The sequence below is a fragment of the Cyprinodon tularosa genome, unplaced genomic scaffold (assembly GCF_016077235.1).
Source record: "Cyprinodon tularosa strain WSP-4 unplaced genomic scaffold, ASM1607723v1 ctg692, whole genome shotgun sequence".
NCBI lineage: Eukaryota > Metazoa > Chordata > Actinopteri > Cyprinodontiformes > Cyprinodontidae > Cyprinodon > Cyprinodon tularosa.
Genome location: NW_024039443.1, coordinates 166,385 through 187,203, shown reverse-complemented (window position 1 = coordinate 187,203; position 20,819 = coordinate 166,385). Strand labels below are relative to the sequence as shown.

The window sequence follows — 20,819 nt, the reverse complement described above, 5'->3', positions numbered from 1 at the left end:
TTACCCTTAATTTTTAGTAGGTAAATAAGATGATCTGCATTTACAATTAGTATTTTTACTCTTAAAATAAGATCATTAGATAATATGCACTTGAAATAAGGCAATTCAATGTTTTTTTTTTCTAATTATAAACATTCATTATCCTGTTCAATTGGCAAAGTTTTTCACTTACCTCCTCAGTTCAAAACAAAATGCACATATTTTAAGAAAAAGTGGCTCATTTAGATTTCAATTATTTGCAGTGCATTGGTACAGCGGCACAGAGTATGGAATCATCTTGGTGTAAGTCAGGAGATGCAAAGCTCATTGTCAGTACCTTCAGAACTTCTGGAGCCAGGTATGCATGGGTTTCCTTTAGACGAGAAATGGAGCTGTGGCTCAGACCTCCCACCACCGCCATCAGAGTGTTGAAATTCTGCAGGTGTAAGAGTTTCTGAGAAAATAGGAGGAAAAATGAAGACATTTGGCCTTAACTATGTTCATCACAGACGACATGGGGCTCTACTCTATAATAAAGAAAAAAGTTAAGTTTAACTGAACTGTTGTCTTTAGCTGTTGGTACGAGTTAACCGTAGCAGCTTATAACCTCTTAACGTGTAGCGGTGAGCACACTGCTGCTACTCAGATAACAGTGAGGGAGGGATTTACCATCAGGCAATTCTAGGCAGTTGCCTAGGGCTCCAAGTTCCTTGGCGCCCCATAAAACTCTGTTTGCATGTACCAGTCCATCCTGAGGAGGCTGAGGTCCTTTGGAGTGAGCAAGCCCCTGCTATAAACCATCTATGATTCTGTGGTGACATCAGCCCTCCTCTACGCTGTCGTCTGCTGGACCCCGGGCAGCGTGGGACAGAAACAGACAGAAAGGCTGTCTCTGTTCTAGGCTGCACTCTGGATTCAGTGGAGGAAGTGGCTGAGAGGAGGGTGCTGTCCAAGCTTCCATCCATCATGGACAACACCTTCCAGCCTCTGCCCCAGACTGTAGAGGAGCTGAGCAGCTCCTTTAGTGAAAGACTTTTACAGCCTGTTTTTAAAAAGGAGAACTACCGCAGGTCATTCTTCCCTGCTGCATCCAGACTCTACAATGCAACACTATAACGGCAATAACTTGTACAATGTATAATGTGCAATTACTATTTAATACCCTGTGCAATAACTGTTTCTTTATATTTGACACCAAGTGCAATAACTATATATTCAAATATCAATATCTATCTACATAAAAACCCATGTAAACACCCTGTATAATAATCCTCTATGAAAAAAATGGAAAAATAAACTTAAAAAAGCTATCATATGTGGATGCACTGTATATACTGCAGCCACACGCCTTTTTGTTCCTTTGGCACCTTCTTCCCCTTAGAGTGTTTGAGCTGATGTAACGAGTAAATTTCACTGTGAGATCAATAAAGTCAATCAATCAATTACTATTATTGCGCATGACTGTGTTATTGTGCATATTCTGTGTGAGCAAACAAGATGCAGCTGCACAGCTAATACCGCTTAGCTCGTCTAACAGATTACAGCACAATGATGCATTTTACACATATGACAAATTTTTAATTAATCTCGTCATGTTGACAAAAACTCAAACCCATGAGCTTGTCAGTTTTCGCTATAATAATTTTGTCATCGTTGACGAAAACAACACTGTTCATGCTAACTTCAGGGCAACATATTCATGTTGTTTTTTTATTTGAGTTGGAAAGAATAAAATGCCAAATACCGTATTTTCATGACCATAAGGCGCACCGTACTAAAAGGCGCACTCTCAGTTATGTGTGCCATTTCTGTATTTAACACACATATAAGGCGCACCGGACTATAGGGCGCGTTTTTTATATACCTCTACTGCGTATTTAAAAATACAGCGGGGGCAAAACTGAGTATGACTGTGCTTTATTCATGTATTTATTACAAACTATTAATCAAACCTGGCAGCTGGCCATGAGACAGACACATCGCAGATGACACAGCGCTGTGATTACTCCTAAATTAACTTAAAATCCTGAAACCTGCCGACGGAATATGTTCGCTTTTATTACCGGTATCCTGGTGCCTGCAGTTTAAATTATTTAGATGAAAAACACCTGCCAGCCACCGCTGCCCAGCCTAGAGGCTGCTGATGAAGGGATTTCTACTGTCGGTGCACCGCTGGTATGTGGGGGTCTGAGCGCCTCCGACAGAAATAGATAATCTGGATGAACTGACTGCAATTATGAAGTTTTCAGGTGGACTTTCTCACTTAAAAACATATTAAAACTACTTTATTCCCACTGATCACAGCAAATATAGCTGCAAGATTTAGATTATTTAGATGAAAAAACACCTGCCAGCCGCCGCGGTGAAGAGGAGGAGACCCGCCCAGAGGCTGCTGTTGAATTAAGTTTTCAGGTAGAAAAATAGAGCGGGAGCAAAACTGAGTATGATTGTGCTTTATTCATGTATTTATTACAAAGTATTAATCAAACCCATCAAAGTCATCATCCTCTGTTTCTGAATTAAACAGCTGCGCTAAATCAGAAATGCCAATTTCCCCTTCTTCTTCGCTGTCAGAGTCACTTTCCGTGCAGCGCAGCTCCCCAGAAATAATGCCGGCTTTTGCGAAAGCTGGAACAACAGAGCCAGCAGACACGTTAGTCTAAGCATCTACAATCCATCCGCAAACGGTGGCGTAACTTGCCCGGCGCTGCCTTCCACTTATCCTGAAACTGTGGTCTCTGTCGGTCATCCATCGCTCCCACGCCGCTCGCAGCCTTACTTTGAACGGCCGATTCACACCGATGTCGAGCGGTTGAAGTTCCTTTGTCAGACCCCCCGGGATAACGGCGAGCACAGCGTTCATTTGATTCACCTTTTTTTTTCACATCGGCTGTGAGATGGGCACGCATGGAGTCACAGATTAACAGCGATGGAGATGCGTGGAAAAAATCACCTGGTCTCCTCACATACACCTGCCTCATCCACGCTTTCATCATCTCCTCATCCATCCAGCCTTTTTCATTTGCGTTAATATCATATGTCATCAGAGCGCTGTGTCTGTCTTGCTGTCAGCTCCCAGATCAGCTTCTCTGATTGGTTGATGCGGCGCATCCAGCAGCAAAACTTCAATTTTTCCATCTCGAGCAGCAGCAGCGCGTTGGCGGCGGGTCAGATGCTTAAACGCTCCCGACGCGCGGCTCCTGCTGCTCAAAACGCGCTGCGGGACCTTTTGCTGCACCTATACGCGCGTCAACCATTGACTTTGCATGTAAACTCGCTGCTTCTGCTGCACCTGCTGGGTCCGGTTCACACCGATGTCGAGCGGTTGAACAGCGAGCACAGCGTTAATTTGTTTCCCCATGTTTTTCACATCAGCTGTGAGATGGGCACGCATGGAGTTACATATTAACAGCGATGGTGATGAGTGGAAAAAAAACACCTGGTCTCCTTACATTCAGCCACTCTTTCATCATCTCCTCATCCATCCAGCCTTTTTCATTTGCGTTAATATCATATGTCATCAGAGTGCTGTGTCTGTCTTGCTGTCAGCTCCCAGATCAGCTTCTCTGATTGGTTGATGCGGCGCATCCAGCAGCAAAACTTCAATTTTTCCATCTCGAGCAGCAGCAGCGCGTTGGCGGCGGGTCAGATGCTTAAACGCTCCCGACGCGCGGCTCCTGCTGCTCAAAACGCGCTGCGGGACCTTTTGCTGCACCTATACGCGCGTCAACCATTGACTTTGCATGTAAACTCGCTGCTTCTGCTGCACCTGCTGGGTCCGGTTCACACCGATGTCGAGCGGTTGAACAGCGAGCACAGCGTTAATTTGTTTCCCCATGTTTTTCACATCAGCTGTGAGATGGGCACGCATGGAGTTACATATTAACAGCGATGGTGATGAGTGGAAAAAAAACACCTGGTCTCCTTACATTCAGCCACTCTTTCATCATCTCCTCAATGAGGTGGTCTCAAAAGTCGCAGTTACAACACACATAGGGCACACCGAACCATAGGGCGCACCGCACATTTTGAGGGGAAAAAAAGACGTTTAAGTGCGCCTTATAGTCGTGAAAATACGGTATGTTGGGATCAGGAGGCTTTTCTACTTTCTCCACCAGAGGGCGCACGAGATTTCTCCTGAGGGCATGAGCTGACTGCGACACCTGTTTCCCATCTGCTCATCAGGAGGCCCTACTTAAGAAGGAGGAGGCTGACACTTCCCCGCCAGAGTGTTTGCCAGTATTGGTACAGCAAAACCTGAGCCAGCTTCTCTGATCTGAAACCCTGATTTTTGTGAACCAATCTGATCCTGTGTTCTTCTGCCTCACAGATCCTGACTTATCTGGAAACCTGTCATCCTGGAGAAAATAACCACTGTCTGGAATCTGCCTGCCTGCCCTCCGCCTCAGTCTCTGCCTCTGCCCTCAGCCCTCTGCCTGCCAACTAGCCTCTGGACCCACAAGATTCCCCCCCTGCTGATCAGATTCCTCTCAGAGCAGGTATTTATCCCAGTTATCTGTAAATTGCAAGTTTCCTGGATCCGCTCTAACTGCTCTGTCCTCCTCAGTGGCTTCCCTCCCGTGACCAGTCTGACGAACCAAGAACCTGTGCACCCATTTGCTTGTGAACTTTGTTTAATAAACCATTTAACTTTTTCTCTGCCTCAGGAGTGATTTCTGCATGTGGGTTGGACACCTCGACCCCAACATGACAAAATAACTAAGTTAAAAAGATTAAATAAAATACTTTTGATTTTATAATTAGTTATTATAAGTTCAACTTTTGGGCAGTCAATACTGAGAGGGATACTCATGCTAAGACATTATTCCCAAAGTGATACAAGGCTCAAAAACGGTTGGTAACCACTGCTTTAGAGGGTCATGCATGAACCATGTTCTTTTGTATTTGTTTTTTTAAGTTGGTGGAGGTAAGTGACCTTTTTCAGACTTACATGAGCAACATGGATGTATTTGGTGATGACCTCTGCTCTAGTCTGAGGTGTGAGTTTGCTAAGCACCATCAACTGGACCCACTGCGAGATGCTGTTGAAGAGGGCGATGGAGCGCTCTAGAGCTGGATTTTCCATCAGACAGCCATGAATCACATAACTCCGATAGTCAGTGAACTGTGGACAAAGCAGAGTTATCAGAGTTTTTTCTTTTTGTATATACTGGACCATACTGTGGCTCTACCTTTCTTATACCTCATCCAAAATAGCTCAGGCTGTCCTGAGATGTTTAATGCATTTGTGCTGCTATGGGCTTGGAATGCTGGATGACATAGGGACCCCTTTTCATCATTCTACCTCTATTCTCCCAGTCTGCAGAATGTATTAGTTCAATCTCTAACGTTCTGCTCTCTCTGCTTTTTCTCATAGTAGCTTCATCTGGTCTGTTCCTGTTTGGCTGTGACTCCATCCTGGAGAGAAACATCAGCTGTGCTGCTTCCATCAACACCTTTGTTTATAGATGTCCTGGGAGTGGTGGCCTTGTGGCTAGGACATTGCACTCTGGGACACTGAGCAAGACCCTTAACCCCCACACTGCTCCCCGGGCGCTGCACAATGGCAGCCCACTGCTCCAAAAAGGGGATGGGTTATATGCAGAGAGTGAATTTCATTGCTTTGTACTTGTGACAGTGTAATGAAACTAAAGTTAAAAACATTCTATTCTATATTGGAACTTGGCTTGTTTAACAGTGTTGTCCTGTGGAGCTGGTTGACAGTTGCCTTTTGTATGTCTGATTCTTTTTCTATGTCTGCTTCTGTCTCTAGCCTCAACCGGCAGAGGGGAGCGGTGTTCTTCACTTATTGTTATTTTTCCCCTGGAAACTTATAACAGTTTTATTTGAGATCTTAAAATAAGTGCATTTTCCCTTATCTTCCAATGAAACGTGTATATATTTCCTAAAAATAATGGGTATTATGCACCTAAAACAACATGATGGAGTTTTTTCTTATTTAAAATCTAAATCATCCTATTTCGTTTGCAGATTCTCCTATTTACACTCTTATATATGCTTTATTTCAAGAAGAAAATTGACTTACATTTAAATTTCTACAGCAACTATATACTATAGGCATTATTTAGCATTGTCTGCTGCTCTTATTCTAGTTTTACTGTAGATATTGACTATTGGTTATCTCATGTTTTTATGTCTTTGCTTTGGAGGAGCCTTTAAAATACTTCATTTGTGTGTAAAAAGCTAGAAAAGAAGGTTTGATCATTATGATGCTGCAACTACACTTCATTACGGGCTTCCATGGCCACGGGAAGTTGGGGCGCCCCCTAGTGGCGAGAGGGAGATTTAAAGAAATTCATAAATTTCTTATGAATATTTTGGGAAATTATTTTAACTCTTTTTTATTTTCCTATTACGTGTATTTGGATTTTTTATTTCAATTATTTTGAGGTCTAATCAACAAGTAGTTACATTGTCATGGCAACATCTGTCGTGGAGTAAAGAGGTGTCCCGCTCGCACCTGAACATTTGGACACCTGTACCTCTGCTTCTGTCTCCTTGAACCCTCAGTCGGCCTCAGCAGATGGCCGCTCACACTGAGTCTGGTTCTGCTGGAGGTTCCTTCCTGTTCAAAGGGAGATTTTCCTCTCCACTGTCGCTACAAGCATGCTTAGTGTGAGGGATTGCTGAAGAGTCAATGAGTCAATGCAATCAACTGGTTTTCCTTAAAATGAAAACTTTTAATCAATTTTACTGTATCATGTGGTGAACTGTAAAGTGCCTTGAGATGACATGGGTTGTGAATTTGCGCTATAGAAATAAACTGAATTGAATTGAATTAACCAGGGGTGGCCATGGCCACCCTGTGCAATGCCCTGGCCACCCCACTGATCACCCCACTGGCCGGTGTAAATTGTAGTACCATCTCAGCATTTCATCCCATTGTGCACAGCTAGTGACGTAACATTCAAAATCACACGATGAGTAGATGTTTACTTAAGTCTTTATGATTTCTACAGGCAGGTTCACCACAATACTAGATTCAAACCCTGAAATGATAGCTTTTAGTTTCAGTATGCCACCCCAAGATTTTCAATGGCGACATCTGGCCCCCCATATGAGACATTTCTGGAGGTGCCACTGGGCAAGGCACCCTGCCTATAGCTCAAAGTACAGTAACACCAAAGTCCCACATCCTCTGTCACTGCCCCGCCCCGCTGTGCTCCAGACCGCCTGCACAAAGCAAAGCCTACAGCCTCTGTGGTTCCTCTCGTCTTGTTCCGATCCGACTTCCTCTGAGCTGGAGGAGAGCATGCACTATATTATTATTATTAACTTCATAGGAGCAAAACATGCTGAAATTAACGCTTAATTTAATGACATGTTGTTGTGGATTATTGTAGCACGGATAACTAGGATCATACAGGGTTTGTATGAACTGTTTGTTCTCTACTTCCAACTCAGCATCTCTTCATCCAGGCCTGCGATAAGAAGTTTCTTTTAAAGTTGTCGGAAGCGCTCCTGGAAGTTTTGACTGGATTTGATTAAACTTTTAAGCCTCTCGGTATAAAACAAATATTTTGATCGAGATGAGAAATCTGCTTCCTGGTATGTTAAAGCACCAATAGTTTAATTATACTTTCATATCTATTCCTGCAGTTTAACGTAACCATAGTATTTTAGATTGTTATTTTGATCTTGTATTCTTTGTGTAATGGAGAACTGTTCAATAACGTGTAAATAGTGTAATAATATAATCATTTCCTTTTGGTTTGCATAAAAGGATTTTGAAGTTAATAGACTCAGGTTCAGGCCAGCTGACCAAATCTACCATGTTATAGTTTTATTGTAAAGTTGAATTAATAGCGAATATACTCACCTGAGAACTGATTATATCTGCGTGTTGCAGACCCTGGTTGTGTGCACTGTATATGACAATAAAGTAGTAAATCTCATTCTATTTACTTATTTAGTTTTATTTATTGTATTTTAAATAGGAGTATTGGCTCATAGGCCTTTTGTCCAAAAAAAAAAAAATCACAGCACCCCCAGTACTTCCAGCGGCCCTGTGTGCTTCTGTTTCCTAAGTTGGTAACGTTTTGCTAAATAGCCATTCCCAATATATCTGGATATCGGTTCTGTTGAGGATTGTCTGTCTGATTACAAATACCTTTTAAACACAACAGCCTGTAAGCAGGTATTAAACATATTTTTGTTTACGTCCACAGTCAAATGTTCAGGAAAGTGTTTTTTTTTTATGTGCTATAAGTAGAATATTATTGTGGTTAACAGTGATAAATGGTCAGTCTGCGTTTCCATCAGCGATCTGAGTTACTGAAATTATTAACTTTTTATTAGCCTAATTTATCAACTATGACTGTACAGCAAAGGTTTGTCCACAGTCAGTTTCAGGCTTCCAGTGGGAAGGAAACCATCAGTATTTCTCATGAACTTCTCAGCACCATGAGAGGGTTGAGTTGAATGTGTATAGTTTGACGTACTGATATCCTCCGGATAAACTTGAACTCCAGGAATGTGAGGTGTTCTGCCAGCTCCACAGGCTCCAGATGGTCAAACAGCAGCGAGGCTTTCCCTTTCTTAGCTTGCTTCTTCCTTTGGGTCAGCTTCCTCATCCAATCATAGGATGGACTGTGGGGAGATTTAGAGACAGTAAGTCGGAAGACTAAAATCATCCGAAAGGTTTTATTCTTTCATTGAAGGAGAATCCTATTAGCCAAATAACATTCCCAGGTTAAAAACTTGGATCACATATTTTTTGCCCCCCAGAAGTATTAATTTTTATTAATGTATTGTAGTATTTTTAATGCCTTGAATTTCATCGCTCTAATAATCCTATTTTAAAATATGTTTTGAGTTGTTTTTCTGTCTCCTTTTAAGGGTAGGCTAAAAACTTTCCTTTTTGATAAAGCGTATAATTAGAGTGGCTCAGGTTATCCTGAGCTATCCCTATAGTTATGCTGCTATAGGCTTAGACTGCTGGAGGACATAGGGACCCCTTCATCATTCTGCTTCAATCAATCTCTGTTCTCAGCAGATGGCCGCTCACACTGAGCCTGGTTCTGCTGGAGGTTTCTTCCTGTTAAAAGGGAGTTTTTCTCTCCACTGTCGCTACAAGCATGCTTAGTGTGAGGGATTGCCTTCGAGTCAGTGAGTCAATGCAATCAACTGGTTTTCTTTAGAAAACTTTGAATCAATCTGACTGCTTGTTCTGGTGAACTGTAAAGTGCCTTAAGATGACATGTGCTGTGAATTGGTGCTATAGAAATAAACTGAATTTAATTGATTGGATAAAAGACTACATCATGTGCTGATGGTTTAACAGGAGGGTCCCATACCTGCGGCTCCAGAGCCATATCCGGCTCTTTAGTGCCCCCTTGTGGCTCTCTGGTTCTTTTTTAAACTGTATGAAAATAGAAAATGATGATATTTTTGTTTGTTTGTTTGTTTGTTTCTTTTAATATAGTGTGTAAGAGAACAAATACACTTAGAATCCTGACTAGGCCTATTTAAGACCATTTTTCACCTTCAACCAAATCTGCTTTTTGTGTTGCCGACCCCTGGATTAACAGGACAGAAAAAACATTGGAACATACCCTTTCCTCCAGTTTCTATGGAGAAAGAAATGTATTTATGTGTGCAGCAGCTGTCTCAAACTTGGATGTAAAGATGGTCACTCTGAGCTAGACAAACCAGGATCGTGACCTAGCATCACATTTTATATATTGTTTTCTACGTTAAATGTGGGAAAAAAAAGTAGAAAAGAAAAAAAAGTAGCAGAGGGAGCTGCTGCGAATTGGCAGAGAGAAGTTGAAAAGTTTTTCTCAGCTTTGTTGCTTATGGAAGAAAAACAGCCTCATTGGAATCTGTTTTTTTTTTTTTTTGTACCCCGAATTTTAGATACAGATTTTTTTTTGCACCGAATTTTAAACACTGAATTTTTTTTACACATTGACTTCCTCTCACTGAATTTTTATCTGGTGAAAATTCAGCTGCAAAAAATTCCCCTGCAAAAAAACTAGCTGCAAATGTGTGGACCTTTTGGTGAACTCAAGCCAAAGCAATCTAGCCAATGAAATTAACTTTCGTCAGAAAAAAAAAAAGTTTGCCGCAGGTAGCTTCTTCTGGATCAAACCAAGAGCCTCGGCAGACACGGGTGCCACACTAGCTGTGATCAGCTCAGTTATTTCACCCAGTCTGACTAGATGAAAAACTCTAATGTCTTCTATGAGTAGCCACCTGAAGTTTTGTAATCGTATCTATTTAAAAAGAAAAATTCCTCATTCAGCTTCATTCCGCCTGGAACAAAGCTAATTTCATTGGTTAGAAGCTGCTCGATTGTATCAAGTGTAGATTGCTTTAGCTTGAGTTCACCAATAGGTCAACAGATTTGCAGGCAAATTTTTTGCAGCTGAAATTTTTGCAGGCAATTTTTTAACATAAATATTCAGTGTAAGGAATCCAATGAATAAAAAAATTCAGTGCTAAAAAAATTCAGTGTATATAATTCGGTGTACGAAAAAAGGCAGATTCCAATGAGACTGTTATTCTTCCATGTTTTACTAAAAAGCACCATTTCAAAATAAAACAAACAAAATTTCCCCTTTTTCACTGTGATGTGTGTGTTTTAAGTCTTACATGGCTGAAATGTCGATGAGTTTAAAATGCGCCTCACAACCAAGTTGAGTGGCAGCCTCCCTGAACTCCTCCATTATCTGGATCAGTCCCAAATCCAGGTTGAATTCTGCAGGGAAGGTCACAATCCAGTACCTACATGTGCATGTGTACAACGACAGGTTTGTAGCAATTAGCAGATGCTAAAAAAACACGCACCATAACTATGATGAAGTGTTACAGGATAGATAGGCTCCAGATATGAGTTATTCTAAAATACTGTGTTAGTCTCTGGATTAGTTTAATGGGAATACAGATGTTTAGGCTGAAAGAATGTCATGAAAAAAAGCACGTGCTGTCTCATTTTTGATGCTGGTAAAAATTTTGTTCAGACGCATGGCTGAATCCTCTTTGCTGCGCGGCGTAACATGGGGTCTGATGCGCATTGGGTGGAGCTAGCCTATCCTTCCTTTGTCTGTAACAATGGCAGCTATATTTGCTGTGATCAGTGGGTAGAAAGTAGTTTGAATCTATTCTCAAGTGAGTAATTCCACGTGGAAGCATAGTTTGTGCAGTCAGTTCATCCACATTACCAATCTGCCTTCAAATATTATTTCTCTGAGGGAGCCGCTCAGACCCCCACATACTGGTGGTGCGCTGTCACTGGGAATCCCCAGCAGCAGCTGACTCAGGCCCAGTTGCCTCTTTGTGGTTGTCCACTATTGTTGGTGGCGGCTGGAGGTAGAAGTTAGCGTTTTTCATGTATGTAAGCCAAACTGAAGGCACCAGAATAATAAAATCGAACATATTTTGCCGGTAGGTTTTGCCATTGTAAGTTATTTTAGGTGTTAATAATCCGTTTCAGAGAATTGATCATAGCGATCTGCATCAGCAGCTCTGTGTCTGTCTCCCTGCCAGCTCCCAGATCAGCTTCTATGATTGGTTGATGTGGTGTGTTCAGCAGCAAAAGTTAAAGCTTTCCAACTTCAGTAGCTGCTGCTTCTGAAGCGTGTCGCGTGCGTCAGATGTTTAGCTCATGATGCAATGCTCTTGCTGCACAAAACTCGCTACGGGTTGACTTTGCATGTAAACTAGCTGCTTCTGCTGCCTCTGCTGCTTGCTGTGTGAATGTAGCATTACTCTTGTCCTTATAGTGTGAAAGCTTGGTGTTAAAACGCCGGGTTTCCATTGTATGTGTAAGCGGTAACTATGCTATAGTAGTGTACCTGTATGCTTTAGATAGAACAATAAATCAGAAAAAGTGGTTATTTGGCCAGTACTAACCATGGCTTGCTTGGCTGCTCATTATCGAATAAAACCTCACCTTGTTTTCCTTCAGTCTATCATGGATAAATGAAGTTCAATATTTCATTTTATGGGTATGTTCTTTAATCCAATCCCTTATATTTATGATGGTTGTTGAGTAAATTTGGTATTCCATAAACATCCAGAAAATGCAATCCACAGTCTGCACATGTACTCTCTTACATTTAATCTCAACTTCATTTTAATTTAGATCAATTGACCTCCTGCCTGAATGATCCACTCGGTTCTAGACTGATGTCGAATTGATTCGGCGATCTTCAATGGAACAGCTGCAGGGCACATCTGGAAGGGTTCAGAAACACATGGCTATGCAATGGGTAGAACCTCTCTGACTTACTAGAGATGGTGTTCTCTTCTGCTTTGCTCTGCCCTGTGCTCATTAGCTCTTATCTCATCCGCCTGTTTTTGCTGCTATTTAAGCCTCTGGACCCCAGCTTTTGTATTATTCAAGCTTCTCAGCAAGACTAAATCTAGGGTTCCCATTGTTTAGTTCTGCCGGTTCCTGATCTGTTTCTGCCCTCGCACTACTGAGTTTTTGACTGCCCCTGTTTGCCGGTTCTGTGTTTTCTGGACTGTTACAGTATCTGGATTCCACCTGCTGCTGACCGCGGACCTGTCTTCTGACAATGGCTTGGATTAACCTCTTGGATCTTTTGGCTCCCATACATTCTCTGGCTGCTGAAGGACGCTGCTCCTCTTCTGGCCTGGACCTCTGGTGCTGGCTCAGTAAAAAGCAACGAAGTACGACTTCTCTGGACAACGCTCCTTCTTCTGGGCACAGACTGAACTTGGCCAGTTTGGTGGTTTTCATGCTCATTATTATCCATCGTTTGAGTTTTGAAGTCACTGACTTGAGCCCCTACTCCTGCTGAGTGTCCGGTGAGGCCTCCGGAGCAGTCGAGCAGTCGCTCACTACTTCAATAAACTCTTGACTATATCACTGTCTGTCTCGCCTGAACTCTGGGTTCTATTTTCTGAGCCTTCTGACACAACAACCAATCAGAGAAGCTGATCTGGGAGCTGGCAGGGAGACAGACGCAGCGCTGCTGATGCAGAGCGCTATGATCACTCCTCTGAAACGGTTTATTAACTCCTAAATTAACCTAAAATGTTGAAACCTGCCGACAAAATATGTTTAGTTGTATTATCCTGGTGCCTTACGTTTGTACCATAGGCATGAAAAACACTAACATCTACTTCCAGCCGCCACCAACAGTAGGGGAAAACCCCAAGAGGTGACCGGGCCTGAGGCAGCTGCTACTGGGGATTCCCAGTGACAGCGCACCGCCGGTATGTGGGGGTCTGAGCGGCTTCCACAGAGAAATAATATTTGAAGGCAGGATGGTAATCTGGATGAACTGACTGCACTGACGATGTTTTTTGGTGGATTTTCTCACTTAAAAATATATTCAAACTACTTTTTACCCACTTATCAAAGCAAATATAGCAAAGCCGCTCTCTGTCATTAAACACAGGAGAAGCATAAGCATCAGGCACATCTGGACACATTACTGGACGTCTGACCTTAATGTGGACAAACATCAAAAATGAAGCAGCAGACGCTTTTTAGCGATGGAAATCAAGTTTGGTGTGAATGAAGCATAGGGCACAGCACAGGTGCTTCTCTGTACTTCTGCAACACATATTGAGTGAAATCACGAGGAAATTAAGCCCGCCATCTCTGAGGGGGAGAGTAAACCCTTTTTGTGGACTTTATGTGTTCTTTTCCATGCCCCATTCCCAGTGGCGCCACCAGGGGATGGCCAGGGGTGGCCACCGTTACCCTGTGCAATGCCCTGGCCGCCCCACTGGCCAGTGTTAATTGTAGTAGCATCCGTTTAGCATTTCATCCCATTATGCACAACCAGTGTCGTAACATTAAAAATCACACAATAAAGTAGGCGAGTAGGTGTTTATTAAAGTCTTTGTGATTTCTACTGGCAGGTTTACCACAATAGTTGATTCAAACCCTGAAATGATGGCTTTTAGTTTCAATGCGCCACCCCAAGATTTTTAGTAGCCCCATTTGCCTTTTATTGTTGGTATTTCTTGAAAGTACTTACTAACTACTTTCTAGGAAAGTAGGTAATTGAAAGTAAACAGAATTAGAGAGCGAGGGGAGGACATGGGTCAGCGGTCACCAGGCCAGGACTTGATCCTGTTATGGGTCACCTGTTTAATCTCTGCACCAACACTGTGCATCCATTTTAAAAATGCATGCAGGGTATATAAGAAAGAGATGCGAGATACTGTAAAAACACATCCAGTGTTTGTGTGACCCCCAACAACACTGGAAGAGGTAAAGAGGAAAAAGATGTCCGAAAAAGTGTGGGAAAGTAATGGGATTGATGCGACCCCTTTAAGGCCATGGAGTTGTAAATTGGAAAGAGATGCGATATACTTTAAAAAAGTATGCAGGTTGGTGCAACTCCTCTATGACTGCAGCAAGGGTAAAGAGGTAAGGGACGTGTTAACAACATGGTGGAGTTAGTGCAACTGTGGCAGGCCTAAACTTTCATGCAATTTATCAGTAAAACCATGAGAAATTATTTAAACCCAAGTTTAGACATAGAAAAGAAGCAATATTTAGCAGGTTTAGAAATAGAAAGGTGTACAGCCTAAAAAAAGTTGTGCCAGTAAAGACAGAATGTGTGTTTGGTTCTTTACCTCATCAAATAGCAAATCTTTAGCCTGGTCGTCTTGCAGTCGTCATCTGTACAGTCACGGTACGTAGACTTTGGTTAAGGACTTTCAATTAAAAACAGATCTTCTAAAAAGAAACTTATTATGGAGATATTACAGGCTGATATGTTTAAAGAGTTGACAAAGATGGAATCTCATTAGAGCCAAGGAGATAGACCAGGGGTGGATTATTCCAGTTCCCGAGGGCCGATGTTCTGCAACTTTTAGATTCACATTTACTCCAGCACACCAGAATCAACTGCTAAGTTACCTCCCCGGTGTGCAGTCAGTAGGCGTGTCCAAACCACCGCCCTTATCACTATATAGGGCGCTATATAGGGGTTACGCCATTTTTAATGAGTGTCTGAATGTGTAATGGGAAAAAGTAGTGGATGAAAATTTTCTCAAAATGAATCTTGAAAAGCAGTGATCATCCATGTTCGCTAGATAAGCAGTTATATCCCCAAATGCTTTGCAAGGAGAGCTCTCCTCGCAAAGCTTCGTCGGATTTATTGTAATTGTGACAAAGATGGTGCAGGCCATAAACCTGTTAAACCTTTTCCCTGCTCTCTGAGTGGTTTCTCTGCATGTGGGTCAGATTCGTAAAACCGATCATGACATTAAAATAAGAAAAAATTATTGCATTTTCTTATTTCAAGGCATATTATCTAATTATCTTATTTGAGGAGTAAAAATATTAATTCCATTGGCAGATCATCTTATTTACCTGCTCAAATTAAGGCTAAATAAACTTAACTTAAAATTTGGACTTATTTATAGATCATTTTTGCAGTGTAGACCCCGTTCTATAAGGTAATTAAGGAGTTTGGGGTTAGGGCGGACGTTCGGACACAGTCAGTTCCTACAGAGTCATCTCAATCAAAGGCACATCTAAAAGTTGCAGGATACCGGCCCTCACGAACTGGAATTGCCCCTGATATAGAGCATTTTCAATTAGGACTCTATGAACAAAGGTCTACTCTAAGATATCTTCTGTCCATCTCTATGGAAAAAGCAGGTGGAAAGCCAAGGAGGATAACTGCACTAAAAATAAAATCACTAAATACAACAGCATTATGGAGACACGTTACAGCAGCGATGGGATATATCATCAGTAGTTTTCCTGCAAGCTCAGCCGATGTAACATACCAGCGATGCATTAGGAGCAGTGTACGTGGAAGCAGGTTACCATGGAGCTGACCATCATCATCTGTAAAACAAAAAGAGGCTCAATAGAAGGGATATTAAACAAAATGTCTGTCTTGAAGGAGCTTTGTTACGTACTTTGACTATATGACTTTCTACACGCATAGCTAACTCTAATTGCATAGAAAGGCCTTCTGATTACATATTCATGGTGTTACTATTTTCTTATTTTTTGTGTTTAACACTTTGTTTTTGCTCTGTTACTTTGAGTACTTACATATATATTTAAAGTAACAGCAGAAAGTATGGGGGTATGATATTTCCTATTCAGTTCAATTCAGTTTACTTCTATTGCGCCAATTCCCAAAACATGTCATCTCAACGCATTTTACAGATGTGGACTTACAAACCAAGCATACTTGTAGCAACAGTGGAGAGAAAAACTCCCTTTTAACAGGAAGAAAGCTCAAGCAGAACCAGAGCAAGGCTCAGTGTGAGCTGCCATCAGCTGAGGCCGACTGGGGTTTAAGGAGAAAGAAAGAGACATAGAAAAGAAGCAAATATAAAGAAAGTAACAAAAGTCACTTGCATGTAAGGAAGTAATGAAACTGAGTGATCCCTCGATTCAGGTGAATATATGCAGCATTTATGTCGACATGTTGCATCAGTACCATATATATATATATATATATATATATATATATATATATATATATATATATATATATATATATATATATATATATATATATATATATATATAGGGTGACCATATTTTCATTTGGGAAAACCAGGACACCTTGGGGGGTGGGGGTGGGATCTCTGTTCCCATGCATAGAGATGTGTGTGGCATGCACTCACTTAACGTAGGCCTACGTAATCCTACAATAACATTATATTTACAGTTGATTTATTAAAAATTCTTTTCAGTAAAAGTCAACAGCAATAACTCCAATAACAAACAATACTTTTATTCAAAATGTATTTATTAAAAATGCTTAACAATTCCTGTAATGAATAAATAGCACAATGAAAGAAATAATGTCTCATCATCGGGATTTGCTCCGTGATCAGAGGAAATGTTACTTGGCCCCGAACAGTGGTTAAAATTGGAAGTTCAGTTTAATATAATACAACTCTGTGAATAGTTCCGTCTGAAATGAATGAAAATAGTTGTTTTAATGGTTATAGAGGCAGATATGTGGCGGTAATGTTTAGCTTATCTAAAGGTTTTTATCTGTTACTGTGTAAATGGGTTTGGCTGGAATTAAAGGACAGATTCTAATATTTCTGCAGAGTGGGAACTATAAATCTGATAGGAGTTTAATCTTTTTATTACTGTTTTGCACAATATGCTTAACTAAGTATTTTTTGATTTTGAATATTAGAGATTTTGCAAATATATTTTGTACATACATTGTTTAGATTTACTTATATATTTCTAACGCTTTTATGGAATAGAAAATCCCTTAATTGTCCCACAATGGGCAAATTTACAGCAGCAGAAAGATTATTAAAAATTGTCACACAAATGTGGACCTTAGAAAAATGTCTAAGAATAACATAATAGGGAAGAGTTAAAATATAAACAATACAATTCTGTAAAGTGTTTTAACAATATAAAACTGGGGAATAAATAACCAATATGCAGCTATGGACATTTTTACAGTAATGGATATTTGAAAATAACAGCAACATCAGAGATGTGCAGAATGACAGCAGCAGGTTATTTAACTGACTAAGGTTTCTATCATTACATTTGATTTTATTAGTTCCTGCTCCCGGTGGTTGGAACCTTTATTCCACTCTGGATTCTTGTGAGTGTAGTCTTTGTTCACTTTAACTTTTTAAAAAATAAATAAATAAACAGTTTTGAAAACCTCGGTATTCATTCTTTTCCTGCTTTGTGTGTCAACGTTTACGGTTGCTAAGCAACAGAGCATACGGCGGTAAAACCCGCCAAAGGGTAGACCTGGTCGAATTCACAGCCAAAACTCTTCCGGCCTCCTTATTTTCAAGGACTTCGAAGGATCCAGTCTAGGTAGACCGCGTCCTTGGAGGATGCAGCCCAGGTTTTCGAACAGAGCCTCTGATTAAGAGCAGGGCTGCCCGCACTGACGTGACTCAGGGATTACGTCACACGCAGCGTCGAAAAAATCAGGACATTTCCTCACTTTCTAAAAAAAACCCGGGACAGGACGTGAAATACGGATATGTCCCGGGAAATACGGACGTTTGGTCACCCTATATATATATGATGGCTAACCAACCAGACATCGTGTTGATCGACAAACAGCATAAGAAGGCAGTAGTGATAGATGTGGCAATCTCAAGCGACAGCAACATCAAGAAGAAAGAACACGAGAAGCTTGAGAAATACCAAGGGCTGAAAGAGGAGCTAGAAAAGATGTGGAAAGTAAGAGCAGCAGTGGTGCCAGTGGTAATTGGAGCACTGGGGGCTGTGGCCCCCAAACTGGGAGAGTGGCTACAGCAGATTCCAGGTAAAACATCAGAGGTCTCTGTCCAGAAGAGCGCAGTCCTGGGAACAGCTAAGATACTGCGCAGAACCCTCAAGAGGACCCGAGCTTGAGGATGACACATACCATCCCACGAGGGGTGAGAAAACAGTTATTATTTTTTATTTTTTTATGTTTTATATATTTACATGTATATATATAAAATCTCTTCCTCATCCACTCACTACCACAGCCCTGGGAGCTTGAGGGTTGTGTGCAGTATCTTTGCTGTTCCTAGAACTGCACTTTTCTGGAGAGCTTGAGGGTTGTGCGCAGTAAATGGTAAAAATGGTAAATGGCCTGTACTTATAAAGCGCTGTTTCAAGTCAGGAGACTTGACCAAAGCGCTTTACACTACATTCAGTCATTCACCCATTCACGCACACGCACACACACTGATGGTGACAAGCCACATTGTAGCCACAATGAGCCTGGGGCTCACTGACAGAAGTGGGGCTGCCGTACACTGGCGCCACCGGGCCCTCTGACCACCATCAGTAGACAATGCAGGTGAAGTGTCTACCCAAGGACACAACAACACTGAAAATCAAGCCAGGGCTTGAACTGTCAGTCCTTCGATTTCAGGGCAAACTCCTACATCCGACACCACTGTCGCCTGCAGTATCTTTGCTGTTTTTAGAACTGCACTTTTCTGGACCGAGATGTCTGATGTATTTCCAGGGTTCTGCTGTAACCAGTCCTCAAGTTTGGGGGTCACTGCCCTGAGTGCTCCTGGTGAAGAGGTGGCTTCGCCTACGAAAGCAGTGGAGAAAGGCTGATGCAGAGGGGAGGGAGGGCCTTAAGTCATTATGGGAGGAGGTTAGGAATAGCCTTAGCAGCCTACAGGGAGCAGAGCGCAGACCCAAAAGGTGAAGGAGAGGAGCAGCTGCTTCAGGAATCCTTTGAGGCATGCAAGACAGCTGCTAGAGGATAAGACTAGCAGCAAGCTGGAGATCGCACAATAAGAGCTGGAAAGTTACTTCTAGGAACACTAAAGAGACCCATCAAAACAGACTCCGCTAGGACCACCAGACTATATTCCATGCCCAGATGCCCCATCCTACCTCTTTGACACTGCTCTGCCCAAACTCATCAAAGTAGAAGAGGTTGTGCACAAAGCAAGAGTAGCCTCAGCCCCCAATGGGATACTGTAAAAGGTGGTGGTGGGCAGAGTCCAGAAGGGTCGAGCAGGGTTGGGGAAAAGCCAGACCCCTCTCTTTTAATCGAAGGCCTCAAAAGAACGAAGAATGTCGGTGGCAGAAGTGGCAAGGACAGAACAGGATAGAACAGGATGTAAAGGCTGTGTTGCGAAACAGACAGGGAGGCTGGTTGTCATGGGAAGGCATCTCAGACAGGCCCATGTCATGGTGTGATCTATAGAAAATCCCCCAAGCCAGGTTCGGTTTTTTGATCAGAGACACCTATGACACCCTACCCTGTCCACAAAACCCCCACCAATTATTTGGTAATGAAGAGAGCTGCTCATTTTGTAATAAGATCAATCCAAGCCTCAAGCACATCCTATCTGGTTGCAAGATCACAATCTCTCAAGGTCAGTACAGGCAGAGACAAAACTCTGTGTTGAGTAAGCTGGCAGAGGCGGCAGAGGCAGTGATGCCGCCCATCCTCTTCACAAGACCCTGGGACAACCCCAAAGCTGCCAACTGCACAATACCATCAAGCCTACTCTCACCTAAGGTTTCCCAAGGGAGATAGTGGAGACATCATTGCGGCCAGGCCTGATCTTGTCTTCAGTTCCATGCAAGACCGTCTCCCTGGTGGAGCTCACTGTTCCGTGGGAGCAGGACATGGAGGCTGCCAATGAGCACCCAATATTTAGACTAGGCAGCTGAGTGCAGAGAGGCTGGCTGGAAAGCCGTCAAATGCCCCACTGAGGTGGGCTATAGGAGATTTGTTGGGACCTCAATGGTCCACCTGCTGTGCAAACTCGGATGCTCTGGAGCTGGACATTGCAAATCAATCAGGGAATTGGCAGAGGAGGCAGAAAAGTATCATTTCTGGTTGTTGCTAAAGCGGAGAGATAGGGGGTATGGGCCTAACTCCTAGGGCATCAGCAAGGGGCGACAGGGAGATGTCCTTGCCTGTGCTCTGCCACCAAGAGATGTACTGGGGTTAAAGGAGCGAAACATCCATGAAGGGTGCTCCTCAGCTCATGACCCGCTCAAGCCCAGGGGTGTACAAGGCACATTCTTTCAAGTTACTGGTTGATGTGCGTCAGGGAGCCATGCCCCCTGTATTTTTAATTATGACTGTGTTTGGACAGATCTCGAAGCTTAAAGCATCCTATGAAGACCGGTAACGATATCTCCTAAAAAAAAGAGTGCTTTTAATTGATCTGGGAAGGATATCAGTTGAGAGTTAATATTGGTAGTACTACAAAAAAAGAGTTGGAAGAGCAAAGAAAAGAGTAGAGGAGATGCAAACTTCAGCACATTCAACTAACATTGGCAAATTTAGACATTTACCATTGTCTTCCAGAATGTTTTGGGTGCACTCTGATATAAAATTTGTTAATGATGCCTGTTAATAGTCAGGTCCACTTTTCCCCCATCTAAC

The 20,819-nt window shown here is 42.2% G+C and overlaps 1 protein-coding gene across 5 annotated transcripts in view; it reads right to left on the bottom strand.

Moving 5' to 3' along the window:
• rasgrp3 (RAS guanyl releasing protein 3 (calcium and DAG-regulated)) overlaps positions 1-20,819 on the bottom strand; it is a 60,783-nt gene that overhangs the window by 19,123 nt on the left and 20,841 nt on the right. For 4 of the 5 annotated variants that reach the window (XM_038268084.1, XM_038268082.1, XM_038268080.1 and 1 more), the window contains exons 3-8: positions 15,688-15,790; positions 14,566-14,628; positions 10,597-10,728; positions 8,442-8,589; positions 4,931-5,104; positions 317-433 (exon numbers count right to left, since the gene is read on the bottom strand). In XM_038268084.1, coding sequence (XP_038124012.1) covers positions 317-433; positions 4,931-5,104; positions 8,442-8,589; positions 10,597-10,728; positions 14,566-14,628; positions 15,688-15,790 — 737 coding nt within the window. The remainder of the gene's footprint in view (positions 1-316; positions 434-4,930; positions 5,105-8,441; positions 8,590-10,596; positions 10,729-14,565; positions 14,629-15,687; positions 15,791-20,819) is intronic. The other variant, XM_038268085.1, reaches the window with a different exon arrangement.